The sequence below is a fragment of the Cavia porcellus genome, unplaced genomic scaffold (genome assembly GCF_034190915.1).
Source record: "Cavia porcellus strain 051 isolate PalLab524CR breed Dunkin Hartley unplaced genomic scaffold, mCavPor4.1 scaffold_9, whole genome shotgun sequence".
Classification (NCBI taxonomy): domain Eukaryota; kingdom Metazoa; phylum Chordata; class Mammalia; order Rodentia; family Caviidae; genus Cavia; species Cavia porcellus.
This window is the reverse complement of record NW_026947492.1, coordinates 79,820,546-79,844,745: the sequence shown is the minus strand read 5'-3', so window position 1 is coordinate 79,844,745 and position 24,200 is coordinate 79,820,546. Positions and strand designations below refer to the sequence as shown.

Sequence of the window (24,200 nt, the reverse complement as noted above, 5' to 3'; positions counted from 1 at the left end):
AGTGGGATGGGCATGTGGGTCTGGTCCGGGTGGGGCAGGGAGAGTCCACAGAGGTGAGGCTGACCTGTACTGAAGACAGAGTTCAGCTGCATACTGCACAGGGAAAAAGGAAGTCAGCAGTCACTTCAGTGCCTACAGTCTGCACAACAGCTACAGCAAAATCTGTATTCTGTGTATTGATTAAGGGACTTGTTACTGCCTCCTGTTCACCATGAGGAACAAGGTGAATTCTCTGACTCTCCCACCCTGCATGTGGCAGTAAGAGCCCATCAGATCAGACCTTAAACATTATGTTCTTAATCCCCCTGCAAGACCACCGCTTCCTGCACAGCAGACCACAGGGCAGCATTTGGAGAGGGTGATTTCAGAAATTACAGTAAAAAAAATTGTCACAAATACAAGGGAAAGGTAACTGGGGTCCTCACACATGTTAATGTACTCATTGAATAAAAAGGGTAAAATTTTTAGATTATGAATGTGGATACCTATGATCTCAACAATGACAGAAATTAATATCCTAAAGATAAACATTACAATCAGACAAGTGAGAAAAAGTAAGAGGAATTCAATTAAAAAAAAAACCTTTAGTTTTGTATTAATCAGCTCTGTGTCCGAGGATTCAAAGTAAAAATGGTCCCCTATTATGGTACATAAATTTGTTTGCATTGTTGATTTTGAACACAAATACCAATTATGAGCAGGACTCTAGGAACAGTTAATATAGCTACTTATTTCCTATACCAGTATAAAGTTTGGTACAATTTTGGAACTTAATTTGTTAATAGGTTTCAAGACTATTATTATTACTATAACTAAAGATGATCCTGGAATCATAATTCAAAAGAAGAAAATCTATGAACACAAGAATGTTCCTCTTGCTTCAGGTAAAGATAGCAGATAGGTAAGAGCAGATTACGGAGGCTCCCTGAGGCAGACAACTCAGATGCCAAAATAACACAGGTAGGGAGTCCCAGAGAGAGGGAGATGGATCCTCTCAACCCAGGAAGAAACTAAAGCAAAAAGAACCAGTCAAACATGCAGTCCTGGGGCTACTATTGAGGCATTCCATAATCTAGCATGCCCAAATTCCCACTGCTCTGACTCACTAGAACCACAGTCACACTAAAGTGCAGTTGCACTGAATTCGGAGGTTGATAAGCCCAAAGGAGAATGCAGCCAGCAAGGGATCTGCATCGAACTGCAGTGAGTGCTGGAATAAAACTTTTATGGGAAAGGGGTACCAGTGGGTCAACATTTTGGAATCAGGCAGGACTGGCAGGAACAAGGAAGAGCAGTGACTTCAGTCAATTGTGTTCCTTTCCCAGACGAGATTGGTGGGGTATTCTTGGCCTGGGTCATGCCCCTGGCTGAGACCCAATAAGCAGTGAAGACCCCTGCAGATTGACTGACCTAGAAGGGAGGAGCCAGCATACGCCACCTCTGTTTTCCCCTCAATAACACACTGGAGTGAGCAGAATCACCTAGCCAGCATGCTTCAAAAGAACCATAACCAACAAGGAAAGGGACTGGGACCTCCTCTATACACCTGTATAAAGAAACACAAAATATGAGAAGAGAAAGCAACAAGAAAAAGTCCCTAGCCCCCAACCCTAAGAACACTGATCCAGGAGAGGTAAATACAAAGACGATTGAGGACAGCAAACATGCAATATCAGACACGGCACCAGTGGACATAAAGAGATATCTTCGGAACCTCATAGATGAGTTCAAAAGTGAAATATTTAGCCAAGTAAGGCAAGATACAAATAGACTAATAAAAAAATGTTAAGCACCTCTCAAGAAGATACAGATGGAAGAATGGAGGAGTACAACAAAAGGAGAGAAACATTTGATGAAGAATATAAAGAAAACCTACAATACATGAAGCAGGTTCAAAGAGATTACCAGGAAATAAAAAACTCTGTTGAAAGCTGGCAAAACTGCTTGAAAGAAACTAAGGATGGATTATCCAAACCGAAAGACAGGTTTGAAATGTGGGATCATGAAAGGAAAAATTTCTTAAAAATAAAAAGGAAACAGGCAGTAACAATACAAAGGCTATAAGACAACAAGAGGATTTATAACTTAAGAATAAAGAATGTGAATAAAGAAGCAGGGGTACAAACAAAGAAATTACAAAGGCTATTCACAGAAATGATTAAGGAAAATTTCCCAAGCATAGGAAAAGGGAATGATATTCAGATGCGTGAAGCATATAGAACTCCAGCCCCTACAACCAAAACACAGCTACATTCAGGCATGTAATAATCAAGATCCCAGAAATTCAATGTAGAACAAAATATTAAAATCCATCAGAGAAGAGAAACAGATTACCTATAAAGGAAAATCCATAAGCAGTCTTCTTAACACAGACCATCAAATCAAGAAGAGCTTGGTGCAAAGTATCCCAAAGCTTGAAGGAAAATAACCTCTAGCCCAGATTGATGTACCCTGCAAAAGTGTCTCTAGAAATTAGTGGAGAAACAAGATGTTTCCAAAACAAAGAGGACCTGGGGGAATTTATGACCACCAATCTGCCTCTACAGAGAATACTTCAGGTCCTTCTAGAGAGAGAAAAGTGCCAGAATTCCAGTAACAGTGGCACAGAGGTCTCAATGAATGGAGCAGAAAGTGGAATGAAGAAGAAAAGCAAACAACTAAGAGCAGAAAAAGAACACAACAGAAATGAGGCAGAGAAGGTTGGCTATAATTTCTAGGTTGGCCTTGATACAGTAAAAAAAAAAAAAAAAGAGAGAAACACAGGCAGAGTAGATAAGGAGGTAGGGTCCACCTTTTAGGAAATATAATTAACCTGAAAAAGGGTTTATGAACCAAAAATCAAATATAAGAAAACAAATCTCTATGTGACAGGGAACCAGAGAGTAATAGGGGCAACTAGACCAGTATTTGTGGAGAGGTTGGAAAGACAGGCTTTAATAGATAAAGGAATACAGCTAGAGATGAAGTCCAGGAGGGAGAAGGTTTGGAACCTTCTTTAGCTAAATAGCAGGTTTCCCCCCCCCCACCAAATCTAAAAACTGAGGGTATTGGTGAGACTCAGAAATGCACAGTGCACCCTGGGGGAGTGAAAGGGGAGAAATAGTCTTTAAAAAGATGGCAGAAGATATTGTTAATAGTGGATCATGATTTAAAACCCATATTACTCGCGCTGCCTTGCTTAGATAGATTTTATTCTGTCCCAGTTTGTCTACTTGCTCTATATCTGAGGGCACAGACAGCTATCCCAAAAATAACAGGATAGTACAGTAATCATCTTTAATTTCCTATTAACTTAATCTGAAACCCTGCATAACTTTTTTTTTTTTTTTGTCTTTTTCATTTTTATTGGTACCAGGGATCGAGCTCACAACTGCCTGCTTGCAAGGCAGGCACTTATGCCGCTGAGCTAAATCCCCAGCCCCTAGCCCTGCATAACTTATACTGTTTTATCATGACTGATCTTAGTTAAATCTGGTTTGTTTGATTGCTCTTTGGTATTGACAGATTTTATTCAAAACTGTTATGATTGATAGTATCAAGTCGAAGTATGGGCAACTACACTGAAGATGACAAGATTCACTACAATACCCATTCTGGTTTGATTACTATCTGTTTTTGAACTTTTACATTATCTACAAAGTTGTGTTTTTATTAATACTGTTATGTACTGATATATTCAATTGTACTGTATCTGATGATATAGACAATTCTATTGAAGATAACAAGAGACAACACAGTAACCATGGTAGAACTCCTTATACAGTGGTTTTATGTGTCTTTTTCGTTTCATGTGTTTATAAGAATATGTTTTGTTTTGTCTTGCTTTGTTTTGTTTCTCCCTCTAATGTAGAAAGGATAGAAATACATATTAAGACTCATGCATGCATAGAACCTATAAACAGTTTATGAGAATTGGTCTTATAAATGCATGATGAAATGAATAGATACTTTGAAGAAAAAGAGACACTACAGTACCCAGTGCTGATCCTGTGATTTCATGATATAAAATCCTTCAACACTATTATTCTTTGTTCAGAGTGATTTTAGCCTGTTTTGGTTTGTTTAATCTCAACATAAATGAAGATATGGATACTGCATGTATGTTTAAGAGTATAGGGTTGATAACCATATTACTAAGTTTTTGTTCCATAGTTGAACAGAACTGTTTGCAGTCTCCCTGTTTGAATCCCCACTTTGTATGTTTCATTTTAGTATCTTGAACAACTATTTGTAAGAGGACAGTTTGTAACCATCAGCTAGTGATTTCTTACTCTTTATTTTTTCTTTGAAAGTATGTATTATTTCTACCTATTTTCTGTTTTGTCTTTCTTTAAGTAAAATTTAAAATAAAAGAATGTTCCTCTAAAACTATGGGAAACAAAACACAGAAAGTGTCGTTAGATCAATAAACAGCGGGTCCATGTTTCTGGCCAGGCAGGCCAAACCTCGGGACAGCCTTGGCTTCCCGCTTCCCACATCCCCTATATGTGGTCCTGGAGTAAATGCTGATAATTTAGCAGGAAGCATGGCTTTTCTACTTCACCTGACACTTGTGCTCACATCGCTACCTGACATGTGGAGTCTGGTTTTACTGCTTTATCTTCTTTAACTGACTCACTATTTGTTGCCCTCATTAAGAGCAGGAACAGTGACGGAGGGATCTTTCTCTTCCCTTTTGTCCTCATCTTTTGTTCACTGTTTTATCACTAAACCTAGTTGCCACTCAATCAGTGTTTGCTGAATGACTAAATGGATTTAAATTTCAGCAACTCAGAGTTTCTTGGTCAAGAGAGAGGAAAGGATGGGGTGCGAGTAGAGAGAGAGGGGAATGGAAGTGAATTAAAATGGAAACACTAAGCACCCCAGTATCCGTGCCTCAAATCTACTGACTCGAAGCAAGTGTAGCCCTGGCTGTGCTTCCAGTAAGTCAACTCCAGAATCACAGTGTATTTCCAGTGTACCTGGTGGCAGGAGGTACATCTAGGTTTTGTACTTGTATGTTCTCCATGCTGACCTCCCTCCCCCAGTTTACCTGTGTGACCTGCCACCTAACCTCTTGAGAGTTTCACCCACATGCTGTGACTATTCTCTGCAGATGGCTTCCTGGGCGACTCTCTCACCTGCTGTGTGTCCCTCCCACAGATTGACCGTGACAGATTCTTTATGCCTGCTTTTCAAAAAATACTCCTTGTCTGTTACTGGAATGTCGGTGAAGGCATGGTTATGTTTTTTTACTGTGTCTTCAACAGTTACCAGAGTCTTGTGTATCAGAAGTGTCTAACAAACAGCGGTTGAATGAATGAAATGTACTTTACCTAAACCAGGGAAGCATTGTATCGAATTCACCCACATCAGCTTGGGTCAGATGTGTTGCAGCTTTGGGTGTATTTTTTAAGAGTGTATTGACTGTGATGTGTTACTTAGTTTCCAGTACTTTAGTTTACTTATTATTAAAATGTATATAAAATTTGATACTCTTCATGGAGTTGTTCTCAGCATGACAAGACAAGAAGCTGATGCATGCAGTGTTTCTGGAATGAACTCACCATATGCCAATTTGCAATCAGTGTTAGGTATCAATAATCTAGTTATGACCACTAAATACTTAGAACATTTTATCATACCTGATTACTGGTTACATCCAAAGATATAAAATGGTTCGTACAGAATCTTAGTTTAGCTGTTACTAATATAATGCTCTCTGCTGCTCTGACATAATTATCATGCTATAACAGAGTCTAACCATTACTAATAAAAATTAATGTATACTTATTAGAAACAAAGTTGTCTTTTTTCCTTGGGGTAAGTCAATTGATCAAATTCTTGGAAACACTGCAGAGAGTCATCTACCCCAAGAGTCATGCCTGATAGATATCAACAGATTCAGTAACATAACTCTCATCAGGACACTTTGATTTCTTTGAAGAGGCTAAGTCTATAGCCATCTGTCCATTTTTGAATTTGAGGAGACAGTTGTCTCACACAGAATATAAAGTTTTTGAAACATATTAATAGTTCTGGCCAGCTACAGCCACCACAGGGATTTCCTATTTGATACAGTTTCTCCCTGATTCTAGCTTACTGGTTATTTCTAGGCATTTTTATATTTAATTGTTATCATGGTGTCTTGTATATTTTCTAATGATAGCTACCGTTCTGCAATGTATTCTTGCCTTCTGTGGCAGTTGTATTTTAATCTCCCAATTTTTATCTCTCTTGAAGTGTCTTCTGCGTATTGTCCTTCCTGCCCCCTCTGGTTTTCTTACACCCTTCAACCAATTCACATTTTTAAAAACTTCCCAGCTTTAAAGACAATAATCTGAAAATTAGCATAGCTATTAAATGCTTAAGACTCTCCAGGTCTTATGAATATCTTTTTGTTTAATAGATGCTCTGTCCAGTACAATTTGTGTGGTTCTGGTTTTGTGTTTAGGAAGCATTATTACATTAAATAGCACCTCTTCAGTACGCCTTAGGAAAGTGGCCATTCTCGCCAGCAGTAATACAATGACAGACAAAGCTTTCATGGGGTTTGCCTTGTGGGGGGATTATACTTAGGTAAACTTAGAAAGAGCATGCAGATGAGAGATCTATGTGTTCAGTGGAAAAGGAAGAAATGTAAAAGTGGAGGTAACTTTTTTCTCTTTTCTAGCCCTAGGCAAAGATAAGGATTACATGGATGAATCAGAACATGCTAATTATGACCGGTCTCGTCTCATTAACGACTTTGTTACCAAAGACAAACCTGAGTCCAAGACAAAACTGTCTAAGGTAATGCAAGTTAAACTATCAATAAATTCCTTTTAGACCATAAATTTTGAAACTTTTAGCTATTCATGTACATGGTTGGTTTCATGCTGGAAAATATACAAAAACAGGACTCAAAGCTAAAATGTTATTTATAGATATTACATTCATTTTTATTCAAATTATTATTTTAGCAAGCTTAAAGATTTTCTTTTTTAATTTTGAGTTTGTATTGATACATATTTGTAAATATTAATTGGGTAGAATATGGTGTTTCAATTCAGATATATGTCATAATGGTTAAATCAAAATAATAACATATATCACCTTAAGCATATACTATTTCTATGTAATAAGTTCTTTAAATCCTCTTTGTATTTATTTTGAAGTATATGTTTGTTACTTTTCTAACTGTAATTACCTTGTTGAGCCATAGAATACCAGAACTTATTTCTTCTATTGAACTGCAAGGCTGTACCTATAAAACAGAGTTTTAAAAACATTTAATTTTCAATGTAAAATTATGCAGTAATTTTCTAGTTAGAAGATCACTCCTTTATTCCTCATCCTTTGGACAAGGCAGTAATGTTTAACATGACCATAGATTTTAGTATCCATCCACTGGTCAAAGAGTTGAATTCTGGTTCTACAATTTGCTAATTTTAATAACGTGATCAGGTTGGTTATAACCGCTAAACCTTGTTTTCCTCTTCTGGAAAACGTGAATCTTGTTGTTTGCATCACAAAATTCCTTAAAAATAAAGTGAGGTAACTTTGTGGATGGATCTGTCTGAGGTTAAGAGCTGACTATATAACAGGCATTGTAAGCTTGAATTTTGAGATTTCCATCTTGAAAGAAAACTTCAGCCACAAATTAATCAGCTAGGTGGACAGCTTTAAAAAAAAACCAAAAACCTTGCTCCAAAAATCTCACTGTCAAACAGAATGTTTTTTGGACTCTTCAGAGACTCTGAATGTGGTCCTCCAACACCAAATCCCAGATTGCTGCTGCTGCTGCTGCTTTTTCTTACTGTAATGTAACAGATCCATATTCCTGTGTGAACATTTTCCAGCACAGTCCTCTCTCAAGCCAAGCTTGCATTTTGCCCACCTTTTGATTAAAGTAGGATTTCTTTGTAAACAGAAATTTGATACTTCCCTCACCAAATGACTAATATGGCCTCTACTACATAGCTACTAATCAAAGTCTTGCATATAATTTTCTAAGTGATGTTTGGTTCTTTGGCTTAGATTAATTTTGTAAGTTCCTTTATTAACTACTATCATATTTATGAAGAACAGTGATAGAATTTAAATGCACTATGGTACCAAGGAAGACACTACACTTTAGTAGATGTGGTGATAATCGTATATGGAAAACTGCTTCACCCTTGTTTGTTCTGTGCTGGTAATTCTTAGATTATCTCTTCCAATCACAAGCTTACCTCCCTAGGGTCACTTCAGTTCCCTCCCTGTGTCTGATGCTTGGGTAGTCTTCAATCTGTAAAATGTTGTATCGACCAAACTGATAGAAAAAGTTATAATATAGATAGAGACACTGTACATGAAGGTGTTTATAACATCAATCAGAAAACAAAACAACATGCTTCAAATAATTAGAAAATGAGATAAATGTGCTATTGATATAGGGGAATGAAATCCCCAACCTACTAGATGTCCATTACAATCTCATGTTCTCTAAAATCAAGTAATGAATTTTAGTAACAAGGGAGGTTAAGAACAGAATATATTTATTGAGACAAAGAAAGCATATGCCTGATAGAGAGACAGAAGAGGTCCTGAGTGAATATTAAAGATTTTTAGGGTCTTTTACAGAGTAAAACCATGAGGTGAGATGGGTCCATGTGGGGAAAATATGAGAACTCACAAGGTGAGCATAAGGTGGGACAGAACTATGGTCAAACAATAAGATAAATTGTTCACGTAAAATTGATTATATTGGGAACAAATGAGAAAGTCAGTCATGTAGCAAGTGGGCATGCTTAAAGAGCAGTGACTCTTCCCTCAGAGGATGGGAATAGTGACTCCTGGCTTCTTCAGGGTGATAGCGACCTATTTAGACTATCAGTCCTTAGAATGTATGTGTATTTGTTAGACCTTTTGTTTTGAGGTCTGCTGTACAGTGGGAGGTGTCTGTCTGCCCCAGTTACAAGGTATCTGGGCTTCTGCACTGGCTCCTTTGAGGACCTAGCCCTGTCTGACTGCCAATAATATTTCTAATTAACTCAACTGTAACTCCTCTTTAAATTTGTCACCTTGCCTACAGTATTGTCCCCATTCCATTTTTGCTCACGATACCTGTTTCTCAAGCCAATTTTCTCTAGACTTAAATTTTAGAATACATTAATTAACACTAATTAGTTGAAACTGTATGAATATTTTTATTTCAAGATTAAAACAAGAGGAAACAGTAATAGGTCAACATAATTTGATAGTCAGATGTCCGAGTGAATCTGCTTGGCTCCCAACTCTTAGACTATTATACTTCTCAAACTATAGAAAAATGTTGTGAATTACTCAGGTGATTCAACTTTCAGCTTGTATCAAAATCAGTCCACTTGCCTGCAATTCATAGGTTAGCGAGCATCACAGATTCCTTTCATAAAAGAGGTTCCACTGCAAAATCCTAAAACTATTTGGAAGCTGCGTATATAGTCACCTTGCAAAGCTTCTCTTCCAGTAAAGGGCCAAGTCACCCGCTCAGCACGTGCTCTTGGTGTATGTTTGTCTAGGGGATATCGAAACCACCTGAATTTTCATGGTTGGTACTGCTAGCTGGATGTCCTGAACATCATAAATACTGGAGCCGACTGCTCTTACTACATCTAACGGTGAAATTGTATGTGTGTTTCTAAACATGTGCATTGTACATTGAATCTTATGAAACTGGTAGTCTTCATTAAGGACTTACAAATAGTAAATGTCACATAATCATATATGTATATATATATATATGCATAAATTTATATATTTATATGTATATATAAATAATATTTTACTTTTTGACAAAAACAGTTGCAAAGAGAAGGTTTCAGAGATGATAATGCAAGTTTATACAGCATTAAAAGGAAGGAAGCAGGACTTGAAGGAGGAAAAATAGTACCTAATATGACCAAAACAGTGAGTGATGACAAGCATTACATTATAGAAAGTAACAGAGCAGTGATGGCAAACCGATGGCACCCTGCCACAGTGAGCTGTTTGCATCGTTGAAGGCTCTAAAAGGTTCTCCATCACTGCTGTAGAGCTTTCTAACAAAGTCTGCTATCAGTTTTCAGCCAGGACTGCTGGAAATAACTCCAAATGGTCCAAGATGGTCTCTTACTTTAAATATATGAGGAAACTGTAGAACTTGTCAAATGTAAAAGCCAGTAAAGCAATTCAGACAGATGCCTAACTACTTTGCTGAGTACTGTGTAGATAGACACTAAGTTTTTTGAAATTTTGCTTGGTCAACCATCGTGTGAATATTTCCTGAGTGCTGCTGACTCAGGGTGGTATATATTTATTCTCATAACATGTTCATAATTTATGATTTAAGCTAAGTACATTTATATGTGACTGTGGTTAGTCTAAAGATTACTCCAGAAAAAATGTGTGTTTTGGGTGTCTGTCTTTCAAACATGCACTTCTAGCATATGTTATTTACACTGAAAGTTTCATATCTTAGAGATCAAAAAGCATCTGCAATGTTGATTGATATCTGACATCATGAAATGATATTGATAACCTGACAGCTGATTGGAAAGCTCCTACGTGCAAAGGTTGGTATTCTAGGATGGAGAAAGATGGTAACTGCTGGGCAGCTTTTGCTGTCCAGGTCCTGGGATATGGTTCAGAATGTAGACTTGTACATCAGTAAAGCCAACAGGCTCTGAGGATCAAAAATGGCAGTGAAGAAGAACCAAATGTGCATTAAACTAGCCTCAAGCTTTAAGTCAGAAGTTACATTTAAAGATCTCAGACATAATTTTGTAGATAAAAAAATCTTTTTTCCCCATGTCCACTATTTTTAGTGAGATTTTGGTTCTCCCCTCATCAAGAAAGAGTCCATTGAACTGATCTTGGCCCTTTGTTGGAGCAGAAGGATGCTAAAGGGCTAACAGTGTGGCAGCCCTGAGATTTGTTGTCAAATGATCCAGCACTACTGTCTTTCTCTGGGATTCTCCCTGGCCCAGCTCACATGTTAGAGCTGGAGGAAGAGAGATCCTGTGGACCACAGCCTGACGATCACAGTTGCTCCAAAGCACCCAGAGGTTTGCTGGAATCTAGGAGTGAAGGCTGGAAAGTTAGATCCAGTTAGAGTCCCACCTAAGACCAGAAGAGCTAACTAGCTAGACCCAGCCTATACTCAGATTCATGGACTGAAAACTTGCTTTCCAATGGTTTGTTTCTCAGCAAAAGATAGTAGAGGAGAAAGTCTTAAATATTATAAGACAGAGTTTTGGATGATAACAGTATTTGGGAAACTCAGATTTGCCACTATTGATTTGTTTAACTCTGCTGAGCTTAAATGTGTTTTAAGTAATGTAACTTACATCATGTTATCTAGGCAACCTACTAAAAACTCATCAAACTTGTGCACATTTTTAAAACTATTTACAAAAGCACTTTCTTCGTAAAATCGTTAAATCAGGATTAAATTTCAAGATTACCTTGAATTGAAATACATGTTTATGTTAGCAGTAGTCAGAATCACTCATTAAAATGAGTGAAGAACAGTTTCTAAAAACAAGTTTTTGTTTTGTTTGTAGCTTATAAAAAGACTTTATTATACTTGTATGACCAATACATCTCAGTTCGCAATTCTGTGAAACTGAGAAAAAACATTCCTGTGACAACACAGGCTGGGTCACATGGACTGACAGCAAGCAGCCTTCCAGAGCCAAGGAGAGGGATATTTCTAGCCCCCTTACTGTGCGTCCTGAATACGGAGAGCAATGTGAGTACCTTCGAAGAACAGGACTGGCAGACACAGGATCTCAAAACTGTTTTTTCTGTGTCCTCCAAGTAGCCATTCTACAACACACAGGAAACACCCGCAGCTGGTCCAGGCTAACAGAAACAAACCTAGGAAGCGAAGTCCACAAAAGGATAAAAGGAAGTCTGTCTTTGAAAGCATGTTGGGAATCCAACCAGACAGGAAAGGGGCCATGGATCAGGAAAATGTTGGCATGAATATTTTAGCAGCTCATTAAAATTAGATCACAGAGCCATTCAACTTGACTGCGTCAGGTGGCAATGGCAGATGGTGATCATATTCGCTCAACAGGTGACAGGAGCACATCTCTGTAAGGCCGGACATTCTGGTCACGCCAGGGTGAAGGTGAGAAGGAGCCAGTGTCTGTTGTCTTCTACGATGTGCTCTTTCATGTGAATGTTGCTAGCGACTTTATTTCCCTAAGTGCCTCCTCACCTCCTAATCATAATTTATGGAGCACAGTGTTTAGAATTTGCTACTGCAAAGTTTCCCAGACATTAAGTGACAGTGAGGGCTGCAGTTGCGGGAGGAATCGCTGAACTTGGTGGCTGGTCTCTTTAGTTGACAAGATTCTGTGTGCAATGAAGCACAGGGTGCCTGCAGGTTCCACATACATGGATTCAACCAAACATCAATCAGAAATATTTAAAGAAGTCCCATCTCTACCAAACATGCATAGATTTTCTGTTCTTGCCATTAGTCCCTCAATAGTGCAATATGTCATCTATTTATGTAGAATTTACACTGCGTTAGACTGTGCAAGTTACCTGGAGATGACTTAATGCATAAAGGAGGGCGAGCATAGGTTATATGCAAATCCTGTGACATTTTACAGACAGGACTTGGGTATGTGTGAGTCCTGGGAAAAGCTCTCTCAAATCGAGCAGTGATTATAATAAGAAAGTCAATTCTGTGAGCATTTATTGGAAGTATTTAAAAATTCCTGAACTTCAGGACTCAAGTGACTTACTTTATATTTAATAATATCACTATGAAAATGGTATCTTAAATATTTAGTCTTCACATTAAATAGGAGACTTTGAAAATTATATTGGTTTACTAATTTTGTTGGCCGGCATTTTAAGTGTCCTTCCTTACGTCTCAGTAAGAAAATTCCTTTTCTCGAAGTCCTGTAATACTCCCACGATCTTGTTTTGACTGATTAGACTCTGTTCCATTCTGTAAGATAGTATCAAGTTTGAGGGTATAGGCAACTACTTTGAAGGCAATAAGATTCACTAAGATGCCCATTCTGGTTTGACTATTGTGTCCTTTGGAAGTCCTGTAATGTTTACAATGTTTAAGTTTTATTGGTCTTGTTCTCTACTGTTTTGTTCAACTTTATAATACCTAATGAGATAGACAATTCTTTTTAAGGAAACAAGAGACATTGTTGATATCCATTGTTGATAACCTTGTACTCTGTTTTACATCATGTGCTATGTCTATCTTTGGTTTTGACTGACAGCTTTGTTTTGCCATATTTTACTTTATTCTCTCCCCCCCCCCTCAAAAATGTAATAAGAACTAAGGAGTAATAAAACCCAAAATGTGTAAATTTTGTTGTAAAAAAAGAGAGGGGAAAAAAAGAGCTCTAAAGGATACAACAGCAAGTGTGTTTAGGGTGTTAAATAGCTGACCATATTAATGTTTTTGGTTGGATCATTGAACACAACTGTTTGCAGTCTCACTGTTTGAATGTCCACTTTGTATGCTTTGATAACTGTGATTTGAGCAACTATCTCTAAGATGATAATGTGTAATCTATTAACTGGTGATTTCTTACTTTTTTTTTTGTAGTTCTGTATTACTTGTACCCTTACAACGCTTTGTTTTGTTTTATGTTTTTCTCTTTTTCCTTTTAAATAAAATTAAAAAAAGAAAAGAAAAGAAAATTCCTTTTCTAGCGGCCCAAAGGAAACCCGGTGCTTCCTTCAATGGAGACCTAATGCTAAGGAGGACCTGGTCCTCTCTCTGCAGCCACTGGAGGCCTCTCCCTCTCCATCCATGTCATTGTTTAGCTCGCCCTGCAGAACCTTCCCTGGTAAATAAAGGGGACGTAGCCTGGGTTGGCTGACTGCGAGCCTCGATTTTCCAGGAGAGTTACTGTAAGTTGTTCTAGCTTCCCTCTGCATTGGCGGTGTCTTGTTTAAGCCCAAACATCTGCGTGTGCCCTTATCCATGTACAGTGATGAGGACGATAAGGGTGGCGTTTAAAATCACACAGAAGTATTGATCTTTCAATGCAGGTGCTCATGTCAGCACAATGACTGGTCAGGAGTTTGGGAGGCCCCGAAGTGTTTTAGATGCCTGCCTCACAGCTTACCAAAATAAATTATTGAAGTGTTCAATAGGAAATAAACTCAGAATGGAAAACAAAACAAAACCATAAGCATTTTTTTCTAATGACGGAAGGGAAAATGGCCTTTATAAAGGGACTTACTAAATCAGTGACAAAACAGAGACTTGGCAGTTTAGGTACTAAACATAGCTATGTCAAAATTATGAAAAGCAAGAGATAAATTTAAGATATGAGGGTGAACTCACTTACTACAATACAAAAGCTGCAATAACGGCTGTCTTCTCAAACTACAGTTATATTGTAAATAATAAGTGCAAAATTAATTGAAAATAGAAAATTTAACTTGACTTGTAAAATTATTAGCAGAACTAGTAATTATACAAAGCTAATCAAAATTTTGAACTAAACCAGAAAAGTTGTAAAACACTAAATACTAGTGCTGATGCTACAAACTAAATTGTCACTTTTATTCTAAGATTTACATGTTAAGCCAAAATTTCAGGAAAATGATTGAACTACAGGGACATTAAAGTAATCTTTAAGTTGTACTTTAAAGTAATAGTGCTTTGTGACCCAGTATGAGGAATTTATCCATAGTATTTAATTAGATGTTCACCCAAATAATTATGCTTAAGGATGCTTCTCACATTATGTTGGAGAATGTGCTCTTAAAAGTTTTAAGAGTAAAAGATGTCATTAAAAATAGTAATGCATTCACACAAGGCAGCATTATGTCAAAAACTAAATACCCAAACTATTTAAGGATAGTAAGAAGTGATCACAGTGTGCAATTATATAATAAGATGATTATTAAAATATTTGCACTGATGCCAATTACATTAAAAAGCTATGTGCTTTACAAAAATATTTAGATATATATAATAAATGTTATAGTATTCATCATACGAAGCTAAAAATGCAAGAGACATAAAGTGTATTTCATGCATTTTCAAAGTTAAGCCATATGTATTATCATGTAATCAGTGCTATATCAAAACCTCACTCAACTAATAAATGCCTGAGCTAGATCCAAAATAATGTGGTTCTCTGTACAAAATCCACTTTTCCCTTTTGCTGCACCGTCGGGATAAATGCATTGCAGAACTTCAGTGATTCAGTCCAACAACATTTATAAGAAGCATTTCAGTTTCTTCTGCTTTGATAGCTTTGTGGGGTTATTTCATTTCACTCTTGCAATCACCCAATGAGAGCATGTAGCTCTGTTCTCATTTTATCAGTGAAGAAACTAAGATGTGAAAAGGTTTGCTTCCTGCCCCGGGCTCTGATGAGACAGGGACAGAGCTGTACGGTGGCAGGTTTCTCAGACCCCAGACAGATCTGCCTCTGATTCAGTCATTAGCTACAAGAAACACACTCCCAGAGGTTACTTATGCTGTGCTCACACCTTAACATAAAGCCCTGAGGACAGCCCTACATTGTTAACAATGATGTGCTTCGTTCATATCCCAGGACCAGATGGACCTGTTTGCAGTTTAGTACAATATTAACAAACATCTAAATATAGTGACCAGCATTTTATACATTATTACTAAATCCCAGCCAAGTCCTCACGGAGGGAAAGGTGTCAATTCCTTGAGGTCACATAATAATCAATGGATTAAATATTTCAAACATGCTTTCTACAGCATGAGAATTCTTCCCCCAATTAAAAAAAAAAAAAATGAACAGCGCAAACCAGCTCATCCCCACCTCCACAAAAGCTGCAGTAGATCCAAGTACCTTACGTCTCCAGTCTCAAGATCTAGAGACGTTTCAATCCCCAGAGCAGAATTAGTTAAGAAGTGGGTTTCTTGCTAGATTCATTTAAGTCTCTGAAAGCCTATGTGGGTAAAAATATATCTACTTAGGAAGTCTTGTCTCATAATTAATACAAGACAATAAAACAAAAGATGCCACAGTTGTTTTCTCTCTTGGGATACTGATGTCTTTCTAATTGAACACAAAGGAAGTTTCCCAAATCACTAAATTACTGGTTTTCCCTGAGTGCATATAAGTTTATCCTGGGGGTCCGGCTCCTTATCCTTCCTGGAGGACTTCAGCTAGAAGCTGAGAGTTAAAGCCTTCATCTCAGAAATGCTTCCAGCCCTGAGGGGACGTGAGAGGAAATTGCTGTGTGGGCTCACCAGTGCAGCAGTGTACAAAATGCCTGATTCCCACATGGACTGAATCAGACTCCCCTGAAACCAGTCCACTAACTGGTGAGACATGACGGTGGCTAAAGAAGCCAGGTTAGAAACAGCTTTTGCATATTGAAAGTCAGGTTTACCCCGTTTCATCCTTGCAGGCTGGATGCACGGCAAGGAGAATGCTAGTCTGAGTTTCAATGTCAGTAATCCCAATAGTGTTAAATAACTTCGATTTATTAAGGACCCTTCAGGGATTTTGTTGATGAATTCTGTGTCCTTATGACTCTAAGAAGGAATCTATTTGACCCATTTTACAGAGGAGAAAGTGGAGATTGGGATAGCTAAGTAACTTCTTTTTATGCTTTTGCTGGTAGGAGTTATACACAGGCCATCACATTTTCCAACTGGGTGGCTCTGGTAATGCAGGTAGATGCAAGGGTGACAGAAGCCCCTAATGAGTCATTAGGGAACATGCTGACATTACTAGGAGGTGACCATGCATATCAGGTACCATGCATACCAGATATTCCTGGATCTCCTATGCTTACCAAGAAAACAGGGTAGAAACTGAGGTTCTTCACTGAGCCCTGATAAACTGTAAACTTTTCAGCCTGTCCTTGCTCTTATTCCCTTATTTCCCTTTATCCTCTTTTTGTGTTCACTCTGGCATGCAGGCATCTTGACTCCATACGATGCCTCAACCAAACTAAGAGTATTCCGAGCAGTTAATGGTGACTGAAATTCAGAAGAAAAGATGGGGCACTGTTGTATTCGTGGAATGGTTTTGGGTCATTGTAGTGCTGGTGTGTTTGCGGCAATGGAGATTGAACCTGGTCTTGCACTGAGCTATGTCCCTAGCCTTTTTTTTTTTTTATCTTTGTTTTTGTTGTTGTTACTGTTGTTTTAAATTTTGAGACAGGGTCCCCTGAGTCACTAAGTGACCTAAACTGACCTCTAATTTATGATTCTCCTGCCTCAGCCTCCCAGAGTGCTGGGATTACTGGTATGTGCCCTCTTACCCAGCTGATAATTGTAGATTGTAAATAATATTAATTGATTTCTTGTGTTGGTTGTTTGCTTGCAAGATGTAAGTCCAGATTCCAGATAAGGATTCCAATCATAGAATTACTGTTGATTTCATTAATCTTTTCATTCCACAGGCCATTTAAACAGAGCTACCATTTATTATGCTAAGTCTCAAACCACTGTGTGAAGTTAAACTTCCTGTTTCTTGATCCTGCCGGAAAATCAATTTAGAATCATACTGATTAATTCAAAACCATATCTGTTACCCAGTTGCTTGTTAGCTCTGGGGTCTTGTCATTCCTAATCAAGAGCTTCCCTACAAGACTTTATTGGCAGAAATAAATGTAATGTGTCATTACCCCTCATCTTGGGACTATTCACCAAAGGAGGGCGAAAGTGTTGGATTTTGTTCACGCATTTTTAGGTGACAGTTAACTGTGTGCCTCTCTGATTACAATCACATCAGCAGGAGCCAGCCTAATGCAAAAGATACAGGTGTTTTCAGAAAATAGAAAGGTTTCTATTGTACCTTCTCCCTTGAGGAAAAAAAAAAGTCAATTTCTTCTGAAAGCTAAAATAAGAAAAATTCTCCTGACTTCCACACAATTACCAAGAAGTATGACGTGGTTCACCGATAAAAAGTTCCTCATGCTTCCCAGGTCCCTATTATCACACACACACCTCCCACCTTTGTTAATCTACCCAGCTCATTCAAATAGCACATGCAACAGATCATTAAAAATCCACATCAAAGTCATCAAAATGGCATTGAGATTGACTAAATGTCACTTAGGCGAGTCACCCACAGGCACCAGGAACCAAGGACAATGGAGAGCGGCCTCTACTTCCCAAAGAACCAACCCCTGGAAATAAATTAGTGAGAAGAAATACAGAAGTTGTCTAAAGAGGCGAATTGTCTTTTTTTTTTTTTTTTTTAAGTCATTATTCAGAGTCAGGCATTTAAAGAGTTGTCTAAAAGCCCTGCAGGCGGAGGCTTTGTTCAGCGTTCAGGATGTGAGATTCTGAGTCTAGCTAACAGGAAAGGCAGGCTTAGTGGGGAGAAGTCAAGGTGCGGTGCAGAGAGCCTGGAGGGCTGCCACCAGAGCCGTGGTCAGCAGCGCGGGAGGCCAAATGCCGGTGAGGCCAGGATTCCCACTGTGGTATGTTTCCAGCCTGGATTTCTGTATCACTCTCAGGGTTTTAAGGCATGTAGAAAGAAGACAGTCAAGAATAATACCAATTTTAGAGTTGGGGGTTATTGTATCACAAAACAATAGACATTTATGTTTAAAAATAAGAAACAGTAGGTCCTAAATCTGTTATTTTTGAGGCACTGGTATTTATCCTGCATGCAAAGCAATTGCTAGCACTGAAGTTTTGACTATTTATAAAAGTATTTGATTGTTGATTTTACTGATGTGATAGCTGGTCACAAGTTTGACTCTAAAAGAGCTCTTTATTAAATTATGTAAGTTTAATTATAAAAATAAGCATGTTAAGTATCCTTAAAGAAATTGTCAAATACAGTATTTTTATTATAAATTTCTATGAGAGTGGGAATCTGAGGGGAAAATATTTAAGGAAGGATGTCAGCACTAAATTTTAAAAAGGTGATAAGGGCTGAGTTTCATTGGGTGTTTATTTTAGGGAACAAAATATTTTCACCCTACTGTTCTTGATTTCTCATAATTTTAAAGATGATAAAGAAAATAACCTCAATTTAGTCCTGGTCTTTTTATTTTTTTCCATTTATTTGTTTAGAAATGTCAAATGTTTCTATTAGATCAGAGTTTCAATTTCTCTGTATACTTGCAAGATTAGCTAACTTAAAAAGGATAATTATTGGTATGAAAATACCATTCTTGATTGAAAAATAAATACTTAAGAGATTGATTACATAGTATCCAAAATATAAAAATTAGTAAGCAAAATGGTATTCTCAAATGTGTTCCATATAAACTATATCTAGTAGTTGGATATTTTAAATTCATATATTAAAAATGTTTGTTTCATTGAGATCCCATCGTAATGCATGACCCATTATTCTGAAAAAATACTTGGCTTTGGATCTTTCATTGTTAAACCAAAAAACATCTATGATTTTGAATAAATAAAATTGTTTGGAGAGACAATAACATAATATACTCTTAAAAGCAGCATTTAGGATACTGTTTATTATAATATGAAAATTCAAGCAGTTTCTTGTGTGTCTTTCCTTTTACTTTCTTATAATTTTTTAGACTTTACACCTGCTTCCTAAATTTTTATTCTATCCATGGATGTATGTTTCATTACGTGATGTTCAGTTCCATTCCATCTACCCTGCAAATCAGATAACTCCTGTGTTTCATGTCTCTGAAATTTTAGCTTCAATGATTAATTTTCCATCTTCCGTGAAACCATATGAATCCATGTTTTCCAGTGAGCCATGTCTATGTCAAATGACACGGAAAATTTTAGAAGTTGTTGATTGCCTTTTAAACAAAGCAACTACTACCACTGTATGAAAAACTCACCTTAAAGGCAAAATGTTCAGAAAAATTATCTAGATCAATTCATTGTTTGAGACTTTTGAAACACAATAATTTATGCAAGATTTTTTTCCCATACTGGTACCTGATTTCAACTTAATGAATAATCAGCTGTCAGCATTAAGTAGCTTCATGGTTGAGGGCTTTTACGAGGAAGTCTCTGTTGCATTCATTAGAACTGATATTCATGAGAAATATGTATGCTTCATTATTAAAGTGAAATACAGAAGCAAAATGACCTCTGATGCTTTAACAGAAACATTATTTTTTCTTTGACATTTCTTCCTCAATAAAATGAGACCATTCTGAGAAATTTTGGTGACATCAACTCTAAACAAAATAAGTGTGTTCTTTTTTCTAAACAGATGTTTTATAAAAATAGTCAATCTAGTGAGTATCATAATTACCGGTAGGGCTTGTTTAAAAAAAAAAAAAATAGATGATTCCCTTGGAGGACCAGAGGTCCTGACTGCGGAAGTCCCAGATGCAGACTGTGGGTTTGCTTTTGGTGCGAGTTCCCAAACAGCTCGGGATCTGTGGTGCAGAGCTCCTGTGAGGATCTCCTTGTTCTTAGCTCCAGAAGCTGAGAGTGTGGAGACCTCTCCTGTGCCAGACACTACCAGGAGTAACCAGGAACAGTGCTTCCAGCCCTGGAGCTCGGAGTTTGGTGGGGGGACCAGAAGATAAATTGGTGCCCAACACATCGATATGTTTACATGCTGTCCTGTGTGGATGCAGATGGGGTGAGAAACAGTCTCAGAAAGTGGGCTGCAGGGACAGGGTGAAAGATGAGCAGTCAGCAGATGACATGTGGAGCAAAGGCAGTTGAGGGAGAAGAGTGACTGTGTGAGGGCCCTGGGTGGGCAGAGCTTGTGGGTTTTGAGAAACCGATTATGTGGCCTGGACATCCTGAACCCAGAAACTGAGCTCAGAGCGGCCCGAGATGCCAGGGAAGCAGGTGCTATGATGGGTGGTGCTAGGGTGTTGTCCCAAGTCTAAAGAGTTGCAAACCAATCCCTGCTTCCATAGGACTATGCCTCTGTGGATGGAAGCATTGCGTTATAGGCTGGCCTCACCACAGCCCCCTGGGAACGTGAGGCTGGCTTGGCTCACAGTGGTTTCAACCAGGTCCAATAGAGGAGTTTCAGACCTCAGAATGTGAGAGGCAGGTGTCCAAACACTGAGGAGTGCTGTTAAAACTCACCTTGAGCTGGGTTAGGTGACCACATGGAAACAAGACAGTGAAAACAGCAGGTTAGAAAGCAGAATCAAAAGGGGTGTGTGTGTGCGTGTGTGTGTGTGTGTGTGTGTGTGTTGCACATGGAGAGAGAAAGAGGTCACAACAAGAAGTGAGAATCTAGGTGACTTTAATTACCTCATTTTTGCTTTTGGCTATAAAGAAAACTTGCAGGATTATCAAAGGGGTTCTTTCTAAGGACCCCTAGCTTCAGGAGGGGAGCAGCTGGGCTCTCACCGATTCATCAGCATATGTGTCTTTGCACGGGATGCCCACCTGCCCATTCCCTGTCTTCGAAAGGTTTGCCTTTGATCGGAGAGAAGGACTGCAGCCCCAGGCCAGCAGGCACTCCGTTACCCTCGCCTGAGGAGTCTCCTCACCCTCCACGTGGCAGGCACAGCCTTCCCGTGCATGTCTTTAGGACTCCCCTCACATCTGCTTACTAACGCTTCCCGTCTCTCTCTGGGGTCACTTCATGGTTGCCTTCTGGGGTCACTTCTAGAGTCACAGCACTTGTGCTCCCTGAGCCCCAAACGCCAGCACAGACTACGTAGAGTTGTAATTTCACGCCCTCGTGTCTTCTTCCCTACCCGAATGGCCCTGACTGCCCAGAGGGGCGGCTTACATAATTGTTCCTTTTGCAGTTGTGTGGAGGCCAGCTGATCGCAGAAATCTGAGGATGAACCCGTCAAGTAGGTGACCTCTGAGGGGAGATGCTAGGGGAGACTGCAGCTTCAGGTAAAATAGGGCTATCATGTGTGGCCTGCAGGAGTAAAAGTATGGCTTATGGAGATGTAAAACCAGCTTGCCTTAAACATAGGTAAAATTTTATTAATTTCACTCTTAGGAATTTGTGTGAATAAGGTAACAGGAGATTAAAGGAGATACGTGAACAAGGAGGGCCACTGCATGCGGCATTAAGGATCACAGCCAAGAGTAATTTCTCAAATAAAGCTTAGACATCTTCAGCTGGGGGCAGATAGCCAGGGATAATTCCTCAGACCTGAGTGGTCAGCAGTTTACACATTCAACAGGCCATGGCGAGTGTGCACCACCAATCCTGAAGTGGGCTCATGGGAAAGTAAGAAACAGTCTAGGAGAGCACAGTCTGATGGCATTACCCCGGGAATCTCCAGAGCAGGGCAGTGGGACCCGGAACCCAAATTTCTTTGCCCAACTCGTGTGAAATGAGGGAACACGTGTGCCGGTGTCCAGTGCAAACTGGCCATCTCCCATCGTCCTGAAGCTTCACCTCCTCTTCTGCTGTCTCCCCCAAGCTGCCAGGCTGATGTCTGCATCCTCTTGTCAGATGCAGGTGACAGATGAGGGGGTGGGTAAGTTCCCCGGGCTGAATTGCTCGCTGGTTCATTCCTCCGGAACTTCCACAGCAGCGGTCGTGACCCTGGGGCAACGTGTTATTTGTTTTTCCTTGGCACCAGTTTTTTTTTCAACTCAAACCTCAGGTTCAGGTTTTATCGCGGGGTTGGCACTTTGCCGTAGAGAAGTGGGCTTGGGGCTGCAGTTTGGGTACAAGACTCAGGTCACTACCTGTAAGAAAAGGGGTGACGCACCCACCAAGAGGAAGAAAGTTGTTTTGAGGATTATTAAAGCAAAGTAAGCAGGAAAATATTACCACGGACCTTTGTCTATACCCAGAAACTAAAACCTATTAATCCACCTGAAACATAAACTGGAGCCATTTCTTGGGAGTGACTTAGAAAGGAAAGCAAGACAGATGCCAGATGTTTTCTGTATCTGTTCATCTGCTGATGGGCATATGGGGCACTTCCATGATTTAACCCTTGTGAACTGGGCTGCTGTAAACACGGATGTGCAGGGGTCAATGCGTAGGACTTCAATGCATTCAGGAAGATGTTTAGGAGAGCCAGGTTGAATGGATTTCCACCTTTAGTTTTTGAGAACTCTCCATGTTGTCCCAGCTTACATTCCCACCAACAAAGTAAAAAGGTTTCTTTTTGCCTACAGCCTTGCCAGTATTTGTTATGACTTGATTTCCTCATGACAGTCATTCTTTCTGGAGTAAGATGGAATCTCAGGGTTATTTCAATCAGCATTTCTCAAGTTTGCATGTAGTGGCCGTCTGTCCTTCTCCCAAGAAGTATCCGCTCATTTCAGTTGCCATTACTTTGATTGGGCCTTTTGTCTTAGGGGAAGGTCTCATTTGCCTCAGGTGATTACCAGCAGTCAATAACGCAATTGATTTTGTGACTGGTGCGGCCTTTCTCACCTTGCGTGAGAAAGGCAGGTGCACAGCAGTAGCCCACTAATTAAGATCCTTCTTGGTGCAGGGATCGGTCTGTAGACATCCACTGATCCTCATACTGGAGGAGCCCCATGGACCCTGTGCTGCTTACCGCATCAGTCATGTTCTGTTCAGATCAGCTCTGCCTGTCGTATAGTTTTTAAGCTTTTTCCTCCCCTTTAAACAGTAGAAAGCAGTGAGTAAAAAAGCAGAATTAAGAGAAAGATAACGCTGGAGAAGAAATACTGAAAACTGCTTGTGCATCTTGAGGATCCACTGTCCTTAAGCTAACCAGCTCTGGATATGTTAGACATGGAGAGCCAAGTTAGTGTTACTATATGAACATAAAAATCTTTCACGGTTAAGGAAAAGTAGTGGTTGACTGATTTGAATTGGATTTTTGTCATTTGGAATGGAAACAATCCAAATGACAATAACATTTGTAGTATTCTGTAAGAAGAGATCTAATAACACTATGACATTCGTGGTATTTCTGTAATGATAGACTTTATAACTATGCATAAACGTTCAAGCAAGTTTGTGTTACATATTACATGTCAGTTTGTGCTGTAAATTACACATCACATACAATACTTAGGCACACACAGTTAAAATTATATTTTAGTGAAAGCAGTTGATGAGAGCAGGACCACTCTGAACTCTGAACGTGTGACTTCCCTGTAACTCTTTCTTGACCTGGTGATAGCAATTAGTTCTGAATTTGTCATCGCTAGCAATATATACTTCCTCTTTGTTTTGTCTCCATCATGAATTCCTGGAAAAATAATAGTGGATCTGGGAAAAATAAGCGGCTGTCAGAAAATGTCACTAGGAAAGGGTTTGGAGAACTGGAGAAAGAACAGGAGCAGAGGGAACAAGTGGGGGTAGAACATGTGTGTAAAAAGGAACCACAAATCAGGTGGCGCCCAGTGCAGTACACCACAT

At 39.0% G+C, this 24,200-nt stretch overlaps 1 protein-coding gene across 3 annotated transcripts in view; it reads left to right on the top strand.

Moving 5' to 3' along the window:
- The window catches only part of Ano3 (anoctamin 3), a 352,737-nt gene that overhangs the window by 187,797 nt on the left and 140,740 nt on the right, over positions 1-24,200 (top strand). For 2 of the 3 annotated variants that reach the window (XM_013147269.3, XM_003464998.5), the window contains exon 4: positions 6,653-6,771. In XM_013147269.3, coding sequence (XP_013002723.2) covers positions 6,653-6,771 — 119 coding nt within the window. Of the gene's footprint in view, positions 1-6,652; positions 6,772-18,020; positions 18,385-24,200 lie in introns of those variants that run through there. The other variant, XM_013147270.3, reaches the window with a different exon arrangement.